General features: G+C 48.1%; 1 protein-coding gene across 3 annotated transcripts; it reads right to left on the bottom strand.

The window, feature by feature from the left end:
• Positions 1–254: 254 nt before the first annotated feature.
• On the bottom strand, positions 255–22,698 carry SPOUT1 (SPOUT domain containing methyltransferase 1). Of its 3 annotated transcripts, none has more exons than XM_063936447.1 (12): positions 22,423–22,698; positions 20,074–20,116; positions 19,856–19,978; positions 18,693–18,852; positions 18,511–18,600; positions 17,837–17,886; positions 17,617–17,747; positions 17,409–17,478; positions 8,704–8,802; positions 8,519–8,621; positions 7,819–7,966; positions 255–529 (listed from the first exon to the last, which is right to left on the bottom strand). In XM_063936447.1, the coding sequence occupies exons 1-12, from the start codon at positions 22,459–22,461 to the stop codon at positions 455–457; spliced, it is 1,131 nt and encodes a 376-aa protein (XP_063792517.1). In that variant the 5' UTR covers positions 22,462–22,698; the 3' UTR covers positions 255–454. The 3 variants fall into 3 exon arrangements, with proteins under 3 accessions (XP_063792517.1, XP_063792518.1, XP_063792519.1); XM_063936448.1 differs by having other exon boundaries at positions 20,074–20,119; positions 22,432–22,697; XM_063936449.1 differs by lacking the exon at positions 22,423–22,698 and adding an exon at positions 22,215–22,247.
• Between the last annotated feature and the right edge of the window lie 281 nt (positions 22,699–22,979).

The raw sequence follows: 22,979 nt of genomic DNA, 5'->3' as shown, positions 1-22,979 counted from the left end.
AGTGTCAGATTTAGCCATGTAATGCAGGAATCCTGACCAAACAAAATGCAGTTGGAGCACCCAAATAGGTCACTTTTCACACATTGCAGCTCACACCCCATCGGGCCTGCGAGCTGAACTGCCAGCACCAGCAGCCGATCGCACCCAAATGGAGCTACAATTGAATAGCTCCGTTGGACACCATCTGTTGGCTGCCGGCGCAAATTACATTTGAATTCCGCCCTTTGAGTTTAAAAATCAATATGACAAATCCAGAAGAGTGTATCAAAATTATTTAGTTGAGGACTTGGTTGTATCATCAGTCCACAGGCATAGTAAGATATCGAACCAATATACCGGTACGCTGCAGTTTTTCTAGAAAACAAATTAAAATCTCAAGATGATTTTGGTCACAAATCCAGTGTCCATTCGATAGCTTGCTGGCAGATTAAAAAGTTCCCAAACAGAGCGATGTTCAACTTTCTTTGGCCTTGAAGACTGCTGCTTCTATTCTCGGCTTCAGTGTCGCCAGTGAGATCAGTATGGCTTCCTAGAGAGAGAGAGGGGGGGGAAATAAGAATTTACTTACCGATAATTCTATTTCTCGTAGTCCGTAGTGGATGCTGGGGACTCCGTCAGGACCATGGGGATTAGCGGCTCCGCAGGAGACAGGGCACAAAAGTAAAAGCTTTAGGATCAGGTGGTGTGTACTGGCTCCTCCCCCTATGACCCTCCTCCAAGCCTCAGTTAGGATACTGTGCCCGGACGAGCGTACACAATAAGGAAGGATTTTGAATCCCGGGTAAGACTCATACCAGCCACACCAATCACACTGTACAACCTGTGATCTGAACCCAGTTAACAGCATGATAACAGCGGAGCCTCTGAAAAGATGGCTCACAACAATAATAACCCGATTTTTGTAACAATAACTATGTACAAGTATTGCAGACAATCCGCACTTGGGATGGGCGCCCAGCATCCACTACGGACTACGAGAAATAGAATTATCGGTAAGTAAATTCTTATTTTCTCTGACGTCCTAAGTGGATGCTGGGGACTCCGTCAGGACCATGGGGATTATACCAAAGCTCCCAAACGGGCGGGAGAGTGCGGATGACTCTGCAGCACCGAATGAGAGAACTCCAGGTCCTCCTCAGTCAGGGTGTGCCCCTGACCAAGTATCAGCTCGGCAAAGTTGTAAAGCCGAGACCCCTCGGGCAGCCGCCCAAGATGAGCCCACCATACTTGTGGAATGGCCATTTACATATTTTGGCTGTGGCAGGCCTGCCACAGAATGGGCAAGCTGAATTGTACTACACATCCAACTAGCAATCGTCTGCTTAGAAGCAAGAGAACCCAGTTTGTTGGGTACATACAGGATAACAGCAAGTCAGTCTTCCTGACTCCAGCCGTCCTGGAAACTATATTTTCAGGGCCCTGACAACATCTAGCAACTTGGAGTCCTCCAAGTCCCTAGTAGCCGCAGGTACCACAATAAGCTGGTTCGGGTGAAACACTGACACCACCTTAGGGAGAAACTGGGGATGAGTCCGCAGCTCTGCCCTGTCCGAATGGACAATCAGATATGGGCTTTTTGAGACAAACGCCGCCAATTCTGACACTCGCCTGGCCGAGGCCAGGGCCAACAGCATGGTCACTTTCCCTGTGAGATATTTCAAATCCACAGATTTGAGCGGTTTAAACCAATGTGATTTTAGGAATCCCAGAACTACGTTGAGATCCCACAGTGCCACTGGAGGCACAAAAAGGGGGTTGTATATGCAGTACTCCCTTGACAAACTTCTGGACTTCAGGAACTGAAGCCAATTCTTTCTGGAAGAAAATCGACCGGGCCGAAATTTGAACCTTAATGGACCCCAATTTGAGGCCCATAGACACTCCTGTTTGCAGGAAATGCAGGAAACGACCGAGTTGAAATTTCTTCATGGGGCCTTCCTGGCCTCACACCACGCAACATATTTTCGCCACATGTGGTGATAATGTTGTGCGGTCACCTCCTTCCTGGCTTTGACCAGGTTAGGAATGACCTCTTCCGGAATGCCTTTTTCCCTTAGGATCCGGCGTTCAACCGCCATGCCGTCAAACACAGCCGCGGTAAGTCTTGGAACAGACATGGTACTTGCTGAAGCAAGTCCCTTCTTAGCGGCAGAGGCCATGAGTCCTCTGTGAGCATCTCTTGAAGTTCCGGGTACCAAGTCCTTCTTGGCCAATCCGGAGCCACGAGTATAGTTCTTACTCCTCTACGTCTTATAATTCTCAATACCTTGGGTATGAGAAGCAGAGGAGGGAAGACATACACCGACTGGTACACCCACGGTGTTACCAGAACGTCCACAGCTATTGCCTGAGGGTCTTTTGACCTGGCGCAATACTTGTCCAGTTTTTTGTTCAGGCGGGACGCCATCATGTCCACCTTTGGTCTTTTCCAACGGTTCACAATCATGTGGAAGACTTCCCGATGAAGTCCCCACTCTCCCGGGTGGAGGTTGTGCCTGCTGAGGAAGTCTGCTTCCCAGTTGTCCACTCCCGGAATGAACACTGCTGACAGTGCTATCACATGATTTTCCGCCCAGCGAAAAATCCTTGCAGTTTCTGCCATTGCCCTCCTGCTTCTTGTGCCGCCCTGTCTGTTTACGTGGGCGACTGCCGTGATGTTGTCCCACTGGATCAATACCGGCTGACCTTGAAGCAGAGGTCTTGCTAAGTTTAGAGCATTGTAAATTGCCCTTAGCTCCAGTATATTTATGTGGAGAAAAATCTCCAGACTTGATCACTCCCTGGAAATTTTTTCCCTGTGTGACTGCTCCCCAGCCTCTCAGGCTGGCCTCCGTGGTCACCAGCATCCAATCCTGAATGCCGAATCTGCGGCCCTCTAGAAGATGAGCACTCTGTAACCACCACAGGAGAGACACCCCTGTCCCTGGAGACAGGGTTAGCCGCTGATGCATCTGAAAATGCGATCCGGACCATTTGTCCAGCAGATCCCACTGAAAAGTTCTTGCGTGGAATCTGCCGAATGGAATCGCTTCGTAATAAGCCACCATTTTTCCCAGGACTCTTGTGCAATGATGCACTGACACTTTTCCTGGTTTTAGGAGGTTCCTGACTAGCTCGGATAACTCCCTGGCTTTCTCCTCCGGGAGAAACACCTTTTTCTGGACTGTGTCCAGAACCATCCCTAGGAACAGCAGACGTGTCGTCGGAAACGGCTGCGATTTTGGATATTTAGAATCCACCCGTGCTGTCGTAGAACTACTTGAGATAGTGCTACTCCGACTTCCAACTGTTCTCTGGACCTTGCCCTTATCAGGAGATCGTCCAAGTAAGGGATAATTAAGACGCCTTTTCTTTGAAGAAGAATCATCATTTCGGCCATTAACTTTGGTAAAGACCCGGGGTGCCGTGGACAATCCAAACGGCAGCGTCTGAAACTGATAGTGACAGTTCCGTACCACGAACCTGAGGTACCCTTGGTGAGAAGGGCAATTTGGGACATGGAGGTAAGCATCCTTGATGTCCAGGGACACCATATAGTCCCCTTCTTCCTGGTTCGCTATCACTGCTCTGAGTGACTCCATCTTGATTTGAACCTTTGTATGTAAGTGTTCAAAGATTTCCCATTTAGAATAGGTCTCACCGAGCCGTCTGGCTTCAGTACCACAACATAGTGTGGAATAATACCCCTTTCCTTGTTGTAGGAGGGGTACTTTGATTATCACCTGCTGGGAATACAGCTTGTGAATTGTTTCCAATACTGCCTCCCTGTCGGAGGAAGACGTTGGTAAAGCAGACATCAGGAGCCTGCGAGGGGGAGACGTCTCGAATTTCCAGTCTGTACCCCTGGGATACTACTTGTAGGATCCAGGGGTCCACTTGCGAGTGAGCCCACTACGCGCTGAAACTCTTGAGACGACCCCCCACCGCACTTGAGTCCGCTTGTACGGCCCCAGCGTCATGCTGAGGACTTGGCAGAAGCTGTGGAGGGCTTCTGTTCCTGGGAATGGGCTGCCTGCTGCAGTCTTCTTCCCTTTCCTCTATCCCTGGGCAGATATGACTGGCCTTTTGCCCGCTTGCCCTTATGGGGACGAAAGGACTGAGGCTGAAAAGACGGTGTCTTTTTCTGCTGAGATGTGATTTGGGGTAAAAAAAAAAAGTGGATTTTCCAGCTGTTGCCGAGGCCACCAGGTCCGATGGACCGACCCCAAATAACTCCTCCCCTTTATACGGCAATACTTCCATGTGCCGTTTGGAATCTGCATCACCTGACCACTGTCGTGTCCATAAACATCTTCTGGCAGATATGGACATCGCACTTACTCTTGATGCCAGAGTGCAAATATCCCTCTGTGCATCTCGCATATATAGAAATGCATCTTTAAATGCTCTATAGTCAATAAAATACTGTCCCTGTCAAGGGTATCAATATTTTCAGTCAGGGAATCCGACCAAGCCACCCCAGCGCTGCACATCCAGGCTGAGGCGATCGCTGGTCGCAGTATAACACCAGTATGTGTGTATATACCTTTTTAGGATATTTTCCAGCCTCTCAGCTGGCTCCTTGAGGGCGGCCCTATCTGGAGACGGTACCGCCACTTGTTTTGATAAGCGTGTGAGCGCCTTATCCACCCTAAAGGGTGTTTCCAAACGCGCCCTAACTTCTGGCGGGAAAGGGTATACCGCCAATAATTTTCTATCGGGGGAAACCCACGCATCATCACACACTTCATTTAATTTATCTGATTCAGGAAAAACTACAGGTAGTTTTTTCACACCCCACATAATACCCTTCTTGTGGTACTTGTAGTATCAGAAATATGTAACACCTCCTTCATTGCCCTTAACATGTAACGTGTGGCCCTAAAGGAAAATACGTTTGTTTCTTCACCGTCGACACTGGAGTCAGTGTCCGTGTCTGTGTCGACCGACTGATGTAAATGAGCGTTTTACAGCCCCTGACGGTGTTTGAGACGCCTGGACAGGTACTAATTTGTTTGCCGGCCGTCTCATGTCGTCAACCGACCTTGCAGCGTGTTGACATTATCACGTAATTCCTTAAATAAGCCATCCATTCCGGTGTCGACTCCCTAGAGAGTGACATCACCATTTCAGGCAATTGCTCCGCCTCCTCACCAACATCGTCCTCATACATGTCGACACACACGTACCGACACACAGCACACACACAGGGAATGCTCTGATAGAGGACAGGACCCATATATATATATATATATATATATATATATATATATATATATATATATATATATATATATATATATATATATATATATATATATATATATATATATATATATATATATATATATATATATATATATATATATATATATATATATATATATATATATATATATATATATATATATATATATATATATATATATATATATATATATATATATATATATATATATACACACACACATATCGCCAAATAAGTGCGCCCCCTCTCTGTTTTAACCCTGTTTCTGTAGTGCAGTGCAGGGGAGAGCCTGGGAGCCTTCCCACCAGCATTTCTGTGAGGGAAAATGGCGCTGTGTGCTGAGGAGAATAGGCCCCGCCCCCTTTTCGGCGGGCTTCTTCTCCCGTTTTTCTGAGACCTGGCAGGGGTTAAATACATCCATATAGCCCCCAGGGGCTATATGTGATGTATTTTTAGCCAGAATAAGGTACTATCATTGCTGCCCAGGGCGCCCCCCCCCAGCGCCCTGCACCCTCAGTGACCGCTGCTATGAAGTGTGCTGACAACAATGGCGCACAGCTGCAGTGCTGTGCGCTACCTTATGAAGACTGAAGAGTCTTCTGCCGCCGTTTCTGGACCTTCACTTTTCGGCATCTGCAAGGGGGGTCGGCGGCGCAGCTCCGGGACGAACCCCAGGGTGAGACCTGTGTTCCGACTCCCTCTGGAGCTAATGGTGTCCAGTAGCCTAAGAAGCCAATCCATCCTGCACGCAGGTGAGTTCACTTCTCTCCCCTAAGTCCCTCGTAGCAGTGAGCCTGTTGCCAGCAGGACTCACTGAAAATAAAAAACCTAACAAACTTTTACTCTAAGCAGCTCTTTAGGAGAGCCACCTAGATTGCACCCTTCTCGGCCGGGCACAAAAATCTAACTGAGGCTTGGAGGAGGGTCATAGGGGGAGGAGCCAGTGCACACCACCTGATCCTAAAGCTTTTACTTTTGTGCCCTGTCTCCTGCGGAGCCGCTAATCCCCATGGTCCTGACGGAGTCCCCAGCATCCACTTAGGACGTCAGAGAAATAAAAGCTAGTCTTCTGCCTTGTAAGAGAGGGATGTATGCCACCAGATGGGTGTGACCCTTTATACATACACATAGAAGAAGCAGTTACTTGTGTGGGCTCAGCCAGTATTCATGAGAACGGAGATCATCAGTATACAAAGATCCAGAGATATTACAACATATAGTTATAGCCAGCCATAATACTATGGGTGTTCTACTACTTTCTGTATATTGTACGGCTAGCTCCTGACCGCAGCATTACAATATAAGCAGTTAGCCAGTGATGGGATATCATAGGGTTGCAAAATTCCTAATACACATAGGTGGTCATTCCGAGTTGATCGCTAGCTGCATTCGTTCGCTGTGCAGCGATGAGGCAAAAAAACGGCACTTCTACGCATGCGCGACATACTATTACAACGAACGATGTAGTTTCACACAGGGTCTAGCAAAGCTTTTCAGTCGCACTGCTGGCCGCAGAGTGATTGACAGGAAGAGGGTGTTTCTGGGTGTCAACTGACCGTTTTCAGGGAGTGTTCGAAAAAACGCAGGCGTGCCAGGAAAAACGCAGGCGTGGCTGGGCGAACGCAGGGTGTGTTTGTGACGTCAAAACAGGAACTGAATAGTCTGAAGTAATTGCAAACGCTGAGTAGGTATTGAGCTACTCTGAAACTGCACAAAAATACCCCCAAACTTTGTAGCCGCTCTGCGATCCTTTCGTTCGCACTTCTGCTAAGCTAAAATACACTCCCTGTGGGAGGCGGCATAGCGTTTACACGGCTGCTAAAAACTGTTAGCGAGCGAACAACTCGGAATGACCACCATAGATTCAACTGGGAGTACTATATCCACACTATGGCCACAGAGCAGCGCTGTACAATGCTTTAATATCTCCAGCAACTAGTAAATATGTCATTGATCACACAGGTGCACATGGCGGAGACAGATTTGGTATGATGTCCCGGCTGTCGGGATCCCGGCGGGCAGAGACCGACGCTGGGATCCCGACAGCTGGAATACCGGCAGCGATCACAGTCTGTCCCCTTGCGGGCTCGCCATGCTTTGGATCCGGTGGCAACCAATTCCCCCTCGGGTGGTGGCGTGGACCACCACCCAAGTGGGGGTTCTGCCAGCTGTTATTTTACCGGGTGTTGAGATTCTGGTATCGGTCTCCTGACAGCCGGTATCCAGACAGCTGGAATCCAGACAGCCGGCAAATTGAATGTCTCTCAGCGGAGACAACACAGCTACCCAATCAGGAGCTGCCTTCTGTGCAGGTTGTGTGAATGTTGTGTGCTGGAACTTCTATGCCACAATCACTAGAGAGTGGACATGAAGAGGGGAAAATAGATTATGATCTGGAGGGCCACACTATGCCATCTAGGCCCTAGTATAGTTAGCAGGCTGCTCCAACAGTCAATCTCTAACGTTAGTACTGACTACTTTTGCCTACCACTAGAACAGACATTCTACAGACTATGGTCCGTGCATGTACTTGAGTAACTACATCACATGTATTATTACAATGACTTCCAGAATCCCTGTCTTTAACTAACCTCCGTTCTAATGGTGCGACTGCCTTGTCCGGGACATGTGTTCAGATAATGGTTAAATAGGATGCCGGGCTCTTGAATGTCCAGGTTCTGGTCACTGTCCACACTGGCTTCCAATCCTTTGAGACCTCCAAATACAACCAGGGCATGCCTGGCGACATAAAACAAGAATGTAAAATCCTAGTGTCACCAGTAGAGGGCAGCATCCATAGCATCAGAACCTTGTTTCAGTTTGGGAGAGAATCTAAGGGACACTGACGACCCAAGGTTGGACCATTAGCAGAGTGTTAGCCATTAAGGTTTTGTCCGATCATGAGCGTAACTAGCAAGTTTTCACTTTAGAGACTCCTCCTGCCTTCTATACAGGCACCTATGGATAGGAAAGCTCCATGTAAGACCACATGGTTTGGCAGATGGCCACAACGCCAGTCCATGCATTTAATGATTCTCCTGAGAGGAGTGTGTGACCTATAACCACATCAAAGCTCTAGTTTTTTTTTAGAACAGCAGGCCAATTTGTCAGTCTACCAATGAGACAATGCACATGTGCAGAGACAATAGGGTCTAGAAGCAGAACAAACCTCATAGAATAACAGAACATTCTACAACATACAAAATAGAAATACTTATACCCTACTTTCTAACCAGTATACATGTCCCTATATGTATTATTGTTCAAGGAACAGGATATCCCCGCAGTCACCTGAATTCTGGGAGGGTCACAGCCTCCAAGTCACGTCCCCTTTCCGATGTTCCAATAGAGAGGTCGTATCCGTCCTTAAAGGGACACTCCGTGAAAACAGCACCTACGACAAAAGATCATCAAACGATGTCACACGCCTGCCTGGTCTACAGATGATGGGATCGTGAGTGAACTCTACTACTCACTAAGGCAGGATGCCAGCCTCACTCTGTACCCCCAGTAGATGCCGCCCTCCGTCCGTGGATGCTGTGGGGACACCGCAGTTCCTTTCCGCACTTTCTGCTCTAGAAGACAAAAAAAAAAAAAATAAGAATTTACTTACCGATAATTCTATTTCTCATAGTCCGTAGTGGATGCTGGGGACTCCGAAAGGACCATGGGGAATAGCGGCTCCGCAGGAGACTGGGCACAAAAGTAAAAGCTTTAGGACTACCTGGTGTGCACTGGCTCCTCCCCCTATGACCCTCCTCCAAGCCTCAGTTAGGATACTGTGCCCGGACGAGCGTACACAATAAGGAAGGATTTTGAATCCCGGGTAAGACTCATACCAGCCACACCAATCACACCATATAACTTGTGATCTGAACCCAGTTAACAGCATGATAACAGAGGAGCCTCTGAAAGATGGCTCACAACAATAACCCGATTTTTGTAACAATAACTATGTACAAGTATTGCAGACAATCCGCACTTGGGATGGGCGCCCAGCATCCACTACGGACTATGAGAAATAGAATTATCGGTAAGTAAATTCTTATTTTCTCTAACGTCCTAAGTGGATGCTGGGGACTCCGAAAGGACCATGGGGATTATACCAAAGCTCCCAAACGGGCGGGAGAGTGCGGATGACTCTGCAGCACCGAATGAGAGAACTCCAGGTTCTCCTCAGCCAGGGTATCAAATTTGTAGAATTTAGCAAACGTGTTTGCCCCTGACCAAGTAGCTGCTCGGCAAAGTTGTAAAGCCGAGACCCCTCGGGCAGCCGCCCAAGATGAGCCCACCTTCCTTGTGGAATGGGCTTTTACAGATTTTGGCTGTGGCAGGCCTGCCACAGAATGTGCAAGCTGAATTGTACTACAAATCCAACGAGCAATAGTCTGCTTAGAAGCAGGAGCACCCAGCTTGTTGGGTGCATACAGGATAAACAGCGAGTCAGATTTTCTGACTCCAGCCGTCCTGGAAACATATATTTTCAGGGCCCTGACTACGTCCAGTAACTTGGAATCCTCCAAGTCCATAGTAGCCGCAGGTACCACAATAGGCTGGTTTAAGTGAAACGCTGAAACCACCTTAGGGAGAAATTGAGGACGAGTCCTCAATTCTGCCCTGTCCGTATGAAAAATTAGGTAAGGGCTTTTATAGGATAAAGCCGCCAATTCTGAGACACGCCTGGCTGAAGCCAGGGCTAACAGCATTACCACTTTCCATGTGAGATATTTTAAGTCCACAGTGGTGAGTGGTTCAAACCAATGTGATTTTAGGAACCCCAAAACTACATTGAGATCCCAAGGTGCCACTGGAGGCACAAAAGGAGGCTGTATATGCAGTACCCCCTTGACAAACGTCTGAACTTCAGGAACTGAAGCTAGTTCTTTCTGGAAGAATATCGACAGGGCCGAAATTTGAACCTTAATGGACCCTATTTTTAGGCCCATAGACAGTCCTGTTTGCAGGAAATGCAGGAAACGACCCAGTTGAAATTCCTCTGTAGAGGCCTTCCTGGCCTCACACCACGCAACATATTTACGCCAAATACGGTGATAATGTTGCACAGTTACATCCTTCCTGGCTTTGATCAGGGTAGGGATGACTTCATCCGGAATGCCTTTTTCCTTCAGGATCCGGCGTTCAACCGCAGCCGCGGTAAGTCTTGGAACAGACAGGGTCCCTGCTGGAGCAGGTCCTTTCTTAGAGGTAGAGGCCACGGGTCCTCCGTGAGCATCTCTTGAAGTTCCGGGTACCAAGTCCTTCTTGGCCAATCCGGAGCTACGAGTATAGCTTACTCCTCTCCTTCTTATGATTCTCAGTACCTTGGTATGAGAGGCAGAGGGGGGAACACATACACTTACTGGTACACCCACGGTGTTACCAGAGCGTCCACAGCTATTGCCTGAGGGTCCCTTGACCTGACGCAATATCTGTCCAGTTTTTTGTTGAGGCGGGACGCCATCATGTCCACCTTTGGTTTTTCCCAACGGTTCACAATCATGTGGAAGACTTCTGGGTGAAGTCCCCACTCCCCCGTGTGGAGGTCGTGTCTGCTGAGGAAGTCTGCTTCCAAGTTGTCCACTCCCGGAATGAACACTGCTGACAGTGCTATCACATGATTTTCCGCCCAGCGAAGAATCCTTGCAACTTCCGTCATTGCCCTCCTGCTTCTTGTGCCGCCCTGTCTGTTTACGTGGGCGACTGCCGTGATGTTGTCCGACTGGATCAACACCAGCTGACCCTGAAGCAGAGGCCTTGCCTGACTTAGGGCATTGTAAATGGCCCTTAGTTCCAGGATATTTATGTGAAGTGACGTTTCCATGCTTGACCACAAGCCCTGGAAATTTCTTCCCTGTGTGACTGCTCCCCAGCCTCTCAGGCTGGAATCCGTGGTCACCAGGACCCAGTCCTGAATGCCGAATCTGCGGCCCTCTAGAAGATGAGCACTCTGTAACCACCACAGGAGAGACACCCTTGTCCTTGGAGACAGGGTTATCCGCTGATGCATTTGAAGATGCGATCCGGACCATTTGTCCAGCAGATCCCACTGAAAAGTTCTTGCGTGGAATCTGCCGAATGGAATCGCTTCGTAAGAAGCCACCATTTTTCCCAGGACCCTTGTGCATTGATGCACTGACACTTGGCCTGGTTTTAGGAGGTTCCTGACTAGGTCGGATAACTCCCTGGCTTTCTCCTCCGGGAGAAACACCTTTTTCTGGACTGTGTCCAGAATCATCCCTAGGAACAGCAGACGTGTCGTCGGAATCAGCTGCGATTTTGGAATATTTAGAATCCACCCGTGCTGTCGTAGTACTACTTGAGATAGTGCTACTCCGACCTCTAACTGTTCTCTGGACCTTGCCCTTATCAGGAGATCGTCCAAGTAAGGGATAATTAAGACGCCTTTTCTTCGAAGAAGAATCATCATTTCGGCCATTACCTTGGTAAAGACCCGGGGTGCCGTGGACAATCTAAACGGCAGCGTCTGAAACTGATAGTGACAGTTCTGTACCACAAACCTGAGGTACCCTTGGTGAGAAGGGCAAATTGGGACATGGAGGTAAGCATCCTTGATGTCCAGAGACACCATATAGTCCCCTTCTTCCAGGTTCGCTATCACTGCTCTGAGTGACTCCATCTTGAATTTGAACCTTTGTATGTAAGTGTTCAAGGATTTCAGATTTAAAATAGGTCTCACCGAGCCGTCCGGCTTCGGTACCACAAACAGCGTGGAATAATACCCCTTTCCCTGTTGTAGGAGGGGTACCTTGAGTATCACCTGCTGGGAATACAGCTTGTGAATGGCTTCCAATACCGCCTCCCTGTCGGAGGGAGACGTTGGTAAAGCAGACTTCAGGAACCGGCGAGGGGGAGACGTCTCGAATTCCAATTTGTACCCCTGAGATACTACCTGCAGCATCTAGGGGTCCACTTGCGAGTGAGCCCACTGCGCGCTGAAATTCTTGAGACGGGCCCCCACTGTGCCTGAGTCCGCTTGTAAGGCCCCAGCGTCATGCTGAGGACTTGGCAGAAGCGGGGGAGGGCTTCTGTTCCTGGGAAGAGGCTGCCTGCTGCAGTCTTTTTCCCCTTCCTCTGCCCCGGGGCAGATATGAGTGGCCTTTTGCCCGCTTGCCCTTATGGGGACGAAAGGACTGAGCCTGAAAAGACGGTGTCTTTTTCTGCTGAGAGGTGACTTGGGGTAAAAAGGTGGATTTCCCAGCCGTTGCCGTGGCCACCAGGTCCGATAGACCGACCCCAAATAACTCCTCCCCTTTATACGGCAATACTTCCATATGCCGTTTGGAATCCGCATCACCTGACCACTGTCGCGTCCATAACCCTCTTCTGGCAGAAATGGACAGCGCACTTACTCTTGATGCCAGAGTGCAAATATCCCTCTGTGCATCTCGCATATATAGAAATGCATCCTTTAAATGCTCTATAGTCAATAATATATTGTCCCTGTCCAGGGTATCAATATTTTCAGTCAGGGAATCCGACCAAGCCACCCCAGCACTGCACATCCAGGCTGAGGCGATTGCTGGTCGCAGTATAATACCAGTATGTGTGTATATACTTTTTAGGATATTTTCCAGCTTCCTATCAGCTGGTTCCTTGAGGGCGGCCGTATCAGGAGACGGTAACGCCACTTGTTTTGATAAGCGTGTGAGCGCCTTATCTACCCTAGGGGGTGTTTCCCAACGCGCCCTAACCTCTGGCGGGAAAGGGTATAATGCCAATAATTTTTTAGAAATTAGCAGTTTTTTTATCGGGGGAAACCCACGCTTCATCACACACCTCATTTAATTCATCTGATTCAGGAAAAACTACAGGTAGTTTTTTCACACCCCACATAATACCCTTTTTTGTGGTACTTGTAGTATCAGAAATGTTCAAAACCTCCTTCATTGCCGTGATCATGTAACGTGTGGCCCTACTGGAAAATACGTTTGTTTCCTCACCGTCGACACTGGAGTCAGTGTCCGTGTCTGGGTCGACCATCTGAGGTAACGGGCGCTTTAGAGCCCCTGACGGTGTTTGAGACGCCTGTACAGGTAATAACTGATTTGCCGGCTGTCTCATGCCGTCAACAGTCTTTTGTAAAGTGCTGACACTATCACGTAATTCCTTCCATAAGACCATCCAGTCAGGTTTCGACTCCCTAGGGGGTGACATCACTATTACAGGCAATTGCTCCGCCTCCATACCATTTTCCTCCTCATACATGTCGACACAACGTACCGACACACAGCACACACACAGGGAATGCTCTGATAGAGGACAGGACCCCACTAGCCCTTTGGGGAGACAGAGGGAGAGTTTGCCAGGACACACCAGAGCGCTAGCTATAATATATATATATATATATATATATATATATATATATATATATATATATATATATATATATATAGGGATAACCTTATATAAGTGTTTTTCCCTTATATAGCTGCTGTATAGATTTATCTGCCAATTTAGTGCCCCCCCTCTCTTGTTTTACCCTGTTTCTGTAGTGCAGGACTGCAGGGGAGAGTCAGGAAGCTTCCCTCCAACGGAGCTGTGAGGGAAAATGGCGCCAGTGTGCTGAGGAGATAGGCTCCGCCCCCTTCTCGGCGGCCTTTCTCCCGCTTTTTTAAGGAAAAATTGGCAGGGGTTAAATGCATCCATATAGCCCAGGAGCTATATGTGATGTATTTTTTGCCATCTAAGGTGTTTTTATTGCGTCTCAGGGCGCCCCCCCCCCAGCGCCCTGCACCCTCAGTGACCGGAGTGTGAAGTGTGCTGAGAGCAATGGCGCACAGCTGCGGTGCTGTGCGCTACCTTATTGAAGACAGGACGTCTTCTGCCGCCGATTTTCCGGACCTCTTCAGTCTTCTGGCTCTGTAAGGGGGCCGGCGGCGCGGCTCTGGGACCCATCCATGGCTGGGCCTGTGATCGTCCCTCTGGAGCTAATGTCCAGTAGCCTAAGAAGCCCAATCCACTCTGCACGCAGGTGAGTTCGCTTCTTCTCCCCTTAGTCCTTCGGTGCAGTGAACCTGTTGCCAGCAGGATTCACTGAAAATAAAAAACCTACTTAAACTTTTTCACTAAGCAGCTCAGGAGAGCCACCTAGTGTGCACCCTTCTCGTTCGGGCACAAAAATCTAACTGAGGCTTGGAGGAGGGTCATAGGGGGAGGAGCCAGTGCACACCAGGTAGTCCTAAAGCTTTTACTTTTGTGCCCAGTCTCCTGCGGAGCCGCTATTCCCCATGGTCCTTTCGGAGTCCCCAGCATCCACTTAGGACGTTAGAGAAAAAACAATTAACATGAAATCCTCTGCTGAAAATTGGGGTAGATTGATACCATTTCCCATTGGCCCCACATTTCAGGAGAACTGTTCCAGCTAACAGAGAAACCTTTCTGCAAAGACCTACCTCAAGCCCTCATGTTATATAGGATTGCAGTGCTTCAATGTATCGTGAGGGCTCTGCTGCCTTTAATGGTCATAGCAATATTACCATAAAGAAATACAGATGCTGGCGACGCGTAAATATTTGGTAATCTTGTGTTGGAACGTCCCAAATATGGGTTTGCAGCCCAAAAGGGACTAAATGTTATGTTCCCTCATACAGAACTGCCCTTTTTTCTTACTTGTGTGGTATAGTCCCCAGTTCTCCACTGTACCAGACCCGCGCAGATTTTCCTTTGTGTTTCCTGCAACAGGACTATGTGGTTTCTTTTCTTCTCTATAACCCTAGAATCGGACAGAATCCGGTCTTTAGGTCGACACTCGTTATGTTGACCACTATTGGTTGACATGCATTAGGTCAACACAAGTATTTCACATTTTTTCTTTTAACTTTTTCATACTTTATGATCCACGTGGACTACGATTGGGAATAGTAACCTGGCAATTGAAGACACGGTGCACTAATTGGGGTTCCCGGACCGTGTCGACCTAGTCAGTGTTGACCAATAGTGGTCGACCTAATGACTGTAGACCCAACAATCCACACCCGAATTGGACACCCCTTAGAAAATACGCTATTGAAAACATTAGCAAATACATGGTTTTGTATCTACCTCACAATGACAGTCTGATAGTTCCACAATACCACCCTGGGCTGGGACTCAGAGGACCACTTCCCTTTGCCCTATTAGCTAAAATGGACATGAGGAGAATTTGAGAGCCTGAAGGCAGCTGTGGATTTTAGAAAAGTCCCCAAGGCCACTGAAAGGGGCTGTGTAAGGATGGGCTTCAGATGAGAAGCTAATAAAATGAAATCAAGTTCCCAAAAACCAGGTGCTGAAATGGGGATTTAAGGTTAGTCACCGCCACCCTTTCAGCTCCAAAATCATGGTAAGTCATTCTGTAGTAGAATATCCAGATGAGGATGGCAGAAAGCCAGTAGTTGGGGTAAAGTGAAAGACACCAGAAGATGTAGATGTTCCAGATGGGGGTGCAACATCCAGCCCGCTGAAGAAAGGGCTGGGTATGGATGACCGGCATTTGGGATCCTGCCGGTTTCTATACCGATGCCGGGATCCCGGGGTTTAGAATGCCAGCGAGGGTGGGGTGGGGGGGGGGCGAGCGAAACGAAGCCCCTTGCGGGCTCGGTGGTGAGCCCAGGTTTTGTTCCCACTCTATGTGCGTCGTGCACACCAACGAGCGAGTCTAGTCCCTGTAAGTCGGCATGCCGACTGTACAGATTGTGAGGGGTCGGGATGCAGGAGGAGCACTTTGTAACTGATCATTTTTTTTTTTCATTTTGTCGATTAAATACATTTTTTCTGGGCTCTTGTAAAACCTGGAGGCCAGGACTAAAATCTTAGTTGCCATGGTGACTAGTGTTTGTTGAGCCCATCCTTAACGTCAGACATGTAACTTATAGAATAAGGATGAAACAAAAGGAACCCTGCTAATAACTCACAATGAGGCTGATGTACAGAACAGTAGAGTACAAGTCAGTCGCACTGAACGCACGGAACTGAATGTGTATATTTATTTGCACACATCTATGCGGCGGGACCACCACTACCTGAACGCTTGTGGAATTAGACATCCTCATTATCAGCACACACTTTCCCAGGCCCAATACATGGTACAAGAGATCCGCGCACACACAACTCAGCGTTGGGAATCACCAATAGATGTGTGCACACAGGGTGTAGTATGTTATGCCGGCGGTCGGGCTCCCGGCGGCCAGCATACCGACAGCTGGGCGAGCGCAATTCTCCCTCCAAGGGGGTCATGGACCCCCAAGAGGGAGAAAAGCCGTCGGTATGCCGACGGTCGGGATTCCGGCCGCCGGCAAACTGAAGACCACCCATGCGCTTCACTTCAGTGCCATATATCACACGATCCATCCACAAAACAGACCTGCCTGCAACTCTGCATCAGCCCCTACTTGCAAACAACATAGTAGCATTCATACATAAAGCTTAGGCTGGCAGCATAAATGCAGAGCTAAGCAGTGCAGGCACCACACTATAAAGGAGTATCCGTAACAAAGCAATAGCTGTTACTGGAGGCAGTTAGTTTCCTGAGGGTCAGGATCCTGGCATCCATGGGAATCCCGGGCAGTCGAAACCCCAACCAGGACCCCGAATCCACACTCGACAGGGCAAATAAATTAGTGTGGTGAGCTCGGCGAGGAGACACACTGCGCTCGCCGTCGGGATCCCATACGGATTCCGCAGCTACAATGCAAAGTGGAGCAGGTGTCCTGCAGCCGCAAAGCACAGATAGCCTGGGGGGGGGCACAGTCTGCAGGTAGGTTCCCTGTCCTGTTAGTGTGCCACCTGCGCTAGCCAGACTCCAGAAAGCATCAGCTGATTGATGTGGAGAAACCAGTGCAAGCGTGCAGCAAGGCAAACCAGTAACTCCAAATGCCAACATCCATATAAGTGGGGAGAGGGGACTGATTGAGAAGGGGCCACCCAGAGCTGGCAGCCTCTTGGATGGTCTTACTACTACCCAGTAACTAAAGCACTGTATGTAAAGAAATGTATTCCAAACACAAAATGGATAAGAAATAAAGCTTCAGCTATTGATGCGGGCATCTGCACAGAACATTTTATAGATCCTATGCAAATTTGTATGGACAAAGCCACCTACAGGTCTATACACGCTTAGTGAAAGCACCATCTCCTAAGTGAGGAGGAAGAGATGTTAATGCAGTAAAGCCCAATCATCATTCACCTGGTTTCTCTTCATGCAATCGAACAGTAACTCTGACGCCGGCTTGCAGCTGCTTGTCTATCTGCACCTCCTGTCAGGAAAAGAGAAGCAATGAGGTCACGTACCATCAGCCAACTAGCTGCAGCGCATCCACACTGAGCGGGAAATCACAGGTCGCACTGTCATACAAGCTAGCCTGATAACCAGGCCTGCAGCGGTCCTTTAGTACCTTACGCATGCCACAGTTGACGAATGAGCCTTTGCCTGGTTTCGTTGGTCGATCTAACACAACTCCTTCCCGGTACTCAGACTCTTCATCTATTCTCACATGGTGAGGACTGTCTAGGGGGTTCAGGAGTCCTGCAAAGGTTTACCACACATGCCTATTATAACAATGCTATAATTACCACCCAAGTATAACTTATGCCCACAATACAGTGTGTAAGTACCTGCAAACTGCAAATCAGGATGTTTTGGGAAGAACGATTTTCTTAGATACCTATGGAAGAGAAAACAAGAACTTCTAAGCAGGACAATGTCTAAGTAATTACTCCATCTACACAGATGGCTTCATTATTATTACTATTATGTAATAATGGAATACACACATGTGGTAGTATTAAAGAGGTTGTCCACCGCTATTTTGGGACACCCCTCTCCAAGTACCTTACTGTGGATCTTCCGGCCCCCATCCCTGCTGAAGCAATGCCAGGAGAGCCAAGAGAGGAGAGAGCTGGCAGTGGCCACCGGAAGGAAGCTTCAAACCTCCACTCACTATGTAAATTGTAAAGGACAATCCTGATTGGACAGGAGCTGTGGCCAATCCAATGAGAAGCCACATTTACAAAACACCTCTAAGTCTCCTGCACTCACCCTGCTGACAACTCTCTCCTCTACTAGCTGTCAGACATGGCGCCATCAAGTGGTAGTGTCTGGACTCATCCAGCATTTATATGATGAAGCAACGGCATAATGCCCAAATATGAGGCGAGCCATCCATTTTTATTGTGAACATGTAGCAGTTATGCTCACGTGAATGCAGACTATACTGTCCAAAAACAGTCACCCCCATAATAATGATAAACATCACTATGACGGGTGCTGCTGACACAACTGTACTTACTGAGGACACTCCAGGTACTGCAGTATGCGGACCAGCTGCACACAGGCCTGTCCTTTCTTTCCAACACCCTCGAAAGTCCCCGCCACACTTCTGAAATGGAGAACATGCAGCACAAAGGCAGACCAGTCATATACATATACTATCTATACACACACATACACATGTAGCTATATGGCACATACTGTGATCCTTCTCCCGTCTCATCAAAGATCACAATCTCATCCACACAGAAGATGGCGCACGCTCGGGCAATCTGTCCAGCTAGGTACGTACGCAGCTCTGGTGACTGGGCGTTATCCATTATAGAGCCGGGCAATGCCACACTCAGTGTGTACTGACGCCCTGAGGAGAGAACACAGACAGAGCAGCGGGGACTGTCAGACAGAGACTGCGCTGCAGCAGATACATTATAAAGGCCCATTAAGCCTAAAATACTAATCTATTACAATATGGGTATGAATAGTGCAACAAATTAAGAACATGCGTTTCTAAAATGTGTTTACTTTCATTAGAAAATCTAAAAAAAAAAAAAACCAAGAAAAAAAAAAACAATCGAGCATAGAATGAACATGTGCACCCACACACCCATCTAGGGCAATTAACCAAGTAACTGAATTTATGATTCGATGACCCAGGAATCCAACCCAGGTACCTACCAGGGTCGGACCCAGGTAAGGCTGCAGTATAAATGGGTGACCCACATCATCCGACCATTGGCCCCTTAAAAATCCTATGGAGAGCCGACTCATTGGCGCTTGGAGATGATGTCATAAGTAGGGTGGCCAATCCCAGGATTTTGGCCTGAAATTGTCCAGGATTGGATCCCGGGATTTCGGGAATAGGCTCCATTTATTTAATTTTTTTATTCCAGGCAGCGTTGAGCATCTTCAGCAGTATCAGATGCTGTCCGGCTCCCCCTGCCCCCAGCTGTACGCACTGTTCAGCATGACGTGATGTCAGAGGTCATGGTGTGCATACTGACGCTAGCCAAGCAGGCAGCCCGGATCGCCCACAGCAAGGGGACCCGCCCGCTTACCCTCACAGGGAAGTTATTGTGTGGCCTGTGCTGGTCGGGGCACACACCATCAACTCAATCCCGGGATTGTACGTTTTCCAATCCAGATTCCCGGGATTGGCGTCCCTAGGTTTAAGGTGCCTATTTCTAATGCACATGAAGAACAAAAATCTGGCTAGAGCCCCTGGACAGTGTGTGATCCACAGTACGCAAAAAAAAAGTCCCCTGACAAACTACTTCTGCTCTTATTCAATAATTATACACCCGTTGTGTAAAGGCATTTTTCTAGCATTTAGTGACATACTGGTGGATAGATAATTGTGGTCATACCATTCCCTGTCTGTTTCATGTCCTGTTCCAGCTGTTCCTTTTCTTGCTGCTGCTGCTGCTGCTGAGCCTTCTCTAGTTTTCGGACCATTTTCTCTTCTCTCCATTTCTTACGCAGCTCTTTTCCTAGAAATCACATAAAACGTGCGATAGTCAGATCCAAGCCAAGGACAGCTGTAAGTACAGCGCGCGGAGGGTAACATGTTCATCACAAGCCTTACGTTGTTCCTTTTGCTTTCTCCAGTCTATTTTTCGATCCGTTTCCTGGAAAATAAGTAACAGAAAAAATTTACGTGCAGGTCAAATAAACAGAACAGCATTAACCGATATATGGCCTGATTCAAAGATGTACCAAAATGCATCCGCAGCTGCAAAGTTGTACACAGCGGCTGTGCAAATATACACTAATGTTGAATCCGCTGGTAGCTGTACTGAGATGCCCATAACTGGCATCTCTGACAAAGATGCAACCATCCGGCTAATAGCGACCTTAAGGGCGGTATCCAATTAGGTGCGAGGAAACATCAGGAGCATCAAACCGTTTTTTGCAATTATTCACCAATTTCTTTTCTTTATTTTTTTTACGATGTATCCAATCTCCCGAAAAAAATAATATTTTTTTGTGCAAAAACACACAGGTTCATTAAAACCTGTGTGTTTTCGCTGCAGCAGCCCCGGAAAACTGCGCTTATCAGGGATTTTGTTTCCCCTGCCTGAGGCAGGTGAAACATAATTCTCCATATGACGTGGTGACACCTCCAGTTACTGACCCACGCCAGCCGCAGCAGCCAGGGACTGCAGGGAGGGTGTCCGGAAGCCAGCATTCAGCCCCGTAACCCACAACTGCCTGGGATGGGCGGGGGTCATGTGACATGATAGACAGACAGTGTCTAGTTAGACACTCAATAGATAGACACCATATATTAGACGGTCAAAAGGTCGACAGGGTCAAAAGGTCGACATTAAAAAAAAAGAAAGACAAATTTATTTTTAATGTAACATGTTTTTGGACTATTTCATACTTTCTCTATCCATGTCGGCATAGAGTTGGTTATAAACCTTGTGGCGAGCGCAGCGAGACACCGTGCCCAAAGCGTGGCGAGCTAAGCGAGCACCGCGAGGGTATGCCTTTCTACAATTGGGGGTCCCAGATGACAAAACTATCCACACAAACATGCAAAAAACATGGTGTCTACCTTTTTCATGTCGGCCATTTTCATGTCGACCTTTTGACCCTGTCGACCTTTTGACCCTGTCGACATAATGTCTGTCTAACATATTGTGTCTATCTATTGACTGTCTAACTAGACACTATCTTTCATACCGAAACCGGTCACAACAGCGTGCTACAGGATCACAGTTGCAGGCTGAAACGCCCCCAAAACGGTTGCAATACGCCTGAGTAGGAGCCTCCACTCCATTATTTCTCACAAACGCTCCCCAATTATCAATCACTCAATAAGACCACTGCGGCATATGCCCAAGGTGACAGATACATGCGCAGTAGCAAAAATAAAAATCGCTTCACTGCACACAGTCTTCTTTGCGTACATCTCTGAATCAGACCCATAACTTCATAAAATGATGTGCCCTCCTCTGCAGCGGGCATGGGCTTTCAGCCTGCATCAGAGATGTCACGCTGCTGACACTATGTTTACAAAGTGCAGTCTATTCCTACACCACTTAAATAAGTTATACCCCAAAACCTAACCTGGGACCAGTGACTCAGGAATCTAACCTGAGTAGTGAGCAGGGATGGACCTGGGTTAAGGGGCAGTGTGATCGGTTGACCCAGTTAATCCGAGCTGGGTCTCGTTAACACCCTATGGAGAGCCGCTCACTGGCTCCTGGAGATGATGTCATCTCCAAGTGCCTGCAGAGGAGAAGCCCCAGCAATAACCCGAGTCCAGCCTGCTGTAAAACCCGTGTTCAGTGACCAGAGCTGTACCTGGGATGTTGGTGAAAGGGGTATTATTGATCATCTGATAAACATTGGTATATCCCGCCTGAAGAAGTGAGCCATGCTCCTGTGAAACGCGTAACAAGTTCATGTAAGCTCTCTGTATGATGTACCTGATGGTCTTCTGTGTATTACAGGTGAAACTGAATCATTAGCATGTGGAGACTATTAAATAAACTACTGGCTTTAAAGAACTGCTACTGGTCCCTCATTTGGTGGAACCTTAGCTTTGTTTTTAATGGACAAACAGAAGCGTGATAGCTGTTGAGGAACTAGAAGTTCCAGCATACAATGCCAGTAAACAGCAACTGGTGGCTCCAGAGCTAGAGTGGAACTACATATCCCAGCATGACATGCGATTTGGTCCCAATATGTCTCAACAGCAATCAGCTCTTTTCTTACATTTATTCTTTGCTTCATAGTGTCCCAGGGGCAGTGGAGCTGCAGTTCGTGCTGGAACTACTGCTCCCATGCCTTCTGGATGATGGGACTCGTAGCTATAACAGTACATGCCCTATAGTATGTACTCCATGTGCAGCTCTGGATATGATAGACGCCCCCACTCAGCACACACTGCCCACGGCCGCTGTCTATGGACGTTCTCTCTCACCTGCTGCTGCTGCTGAAGCTTTGCTCTCTTCTCCGCCATGCTGTGTGTGGTCTCTCACCGCACTGCTGCCTGTACTTCCGGCGTGTCACTGCCCTCACACTGTGTGTGTCATGTGACCGTAGTCAATGGGAGGGAGGAGCTTTGGAATAAGTGCTGCTGCTACTTCGTACATGCCCTTTCAAATAATGCCTTACTTCCGGTCTGTACTGTTTGGCACACAGACCATTTTATGTTATGTTACTGCATTTTCTATGTCCTATGCCTGAAATAACATACATAAATAATATGTTATAAGTACATATGGGGGAAATTCAATTAGGTGAGAGTCTGCAAAAGGCAGACTCGCATCATTAAATTCTCACATTTCGCTACATGCGTGCGCCCGAGACACGCACAATTCAGTTATACGGCTTTCCTGGGTCGCACCTGGGATATGTATGCGGTTACATCCCGGGTGCAAACCGGCTGAGACCGCTTTAAGACTGACGGCTCCGACTCTGCTTATTGCCGGGGCCAGTGTCGGATTGGAGCATGAAGGGCCCGCCGGGGGTATGCAG

This window comes from Pseudophryne corroboree, chromosome 8 (assembly GCF_028390025.1).
Source record: "Pseudophryne corroboree isolate aPseCor3 chromosome 8, aPseCor3.hap2, whole genome shotgun sequence".
In the NCBI taxonomy this organism is placed as follows: Eukaryota; Metazoa; Chordata; class Amphibia; order Anura; family Myobatrachidae; genus Pseudophryne; species Pseudophryne corroboree.
The sequence above is the reverse complement of the archived record's forward strand: the minus strand, read 5'-3'. Positions and strand labels throughout refer to the sequence as shown.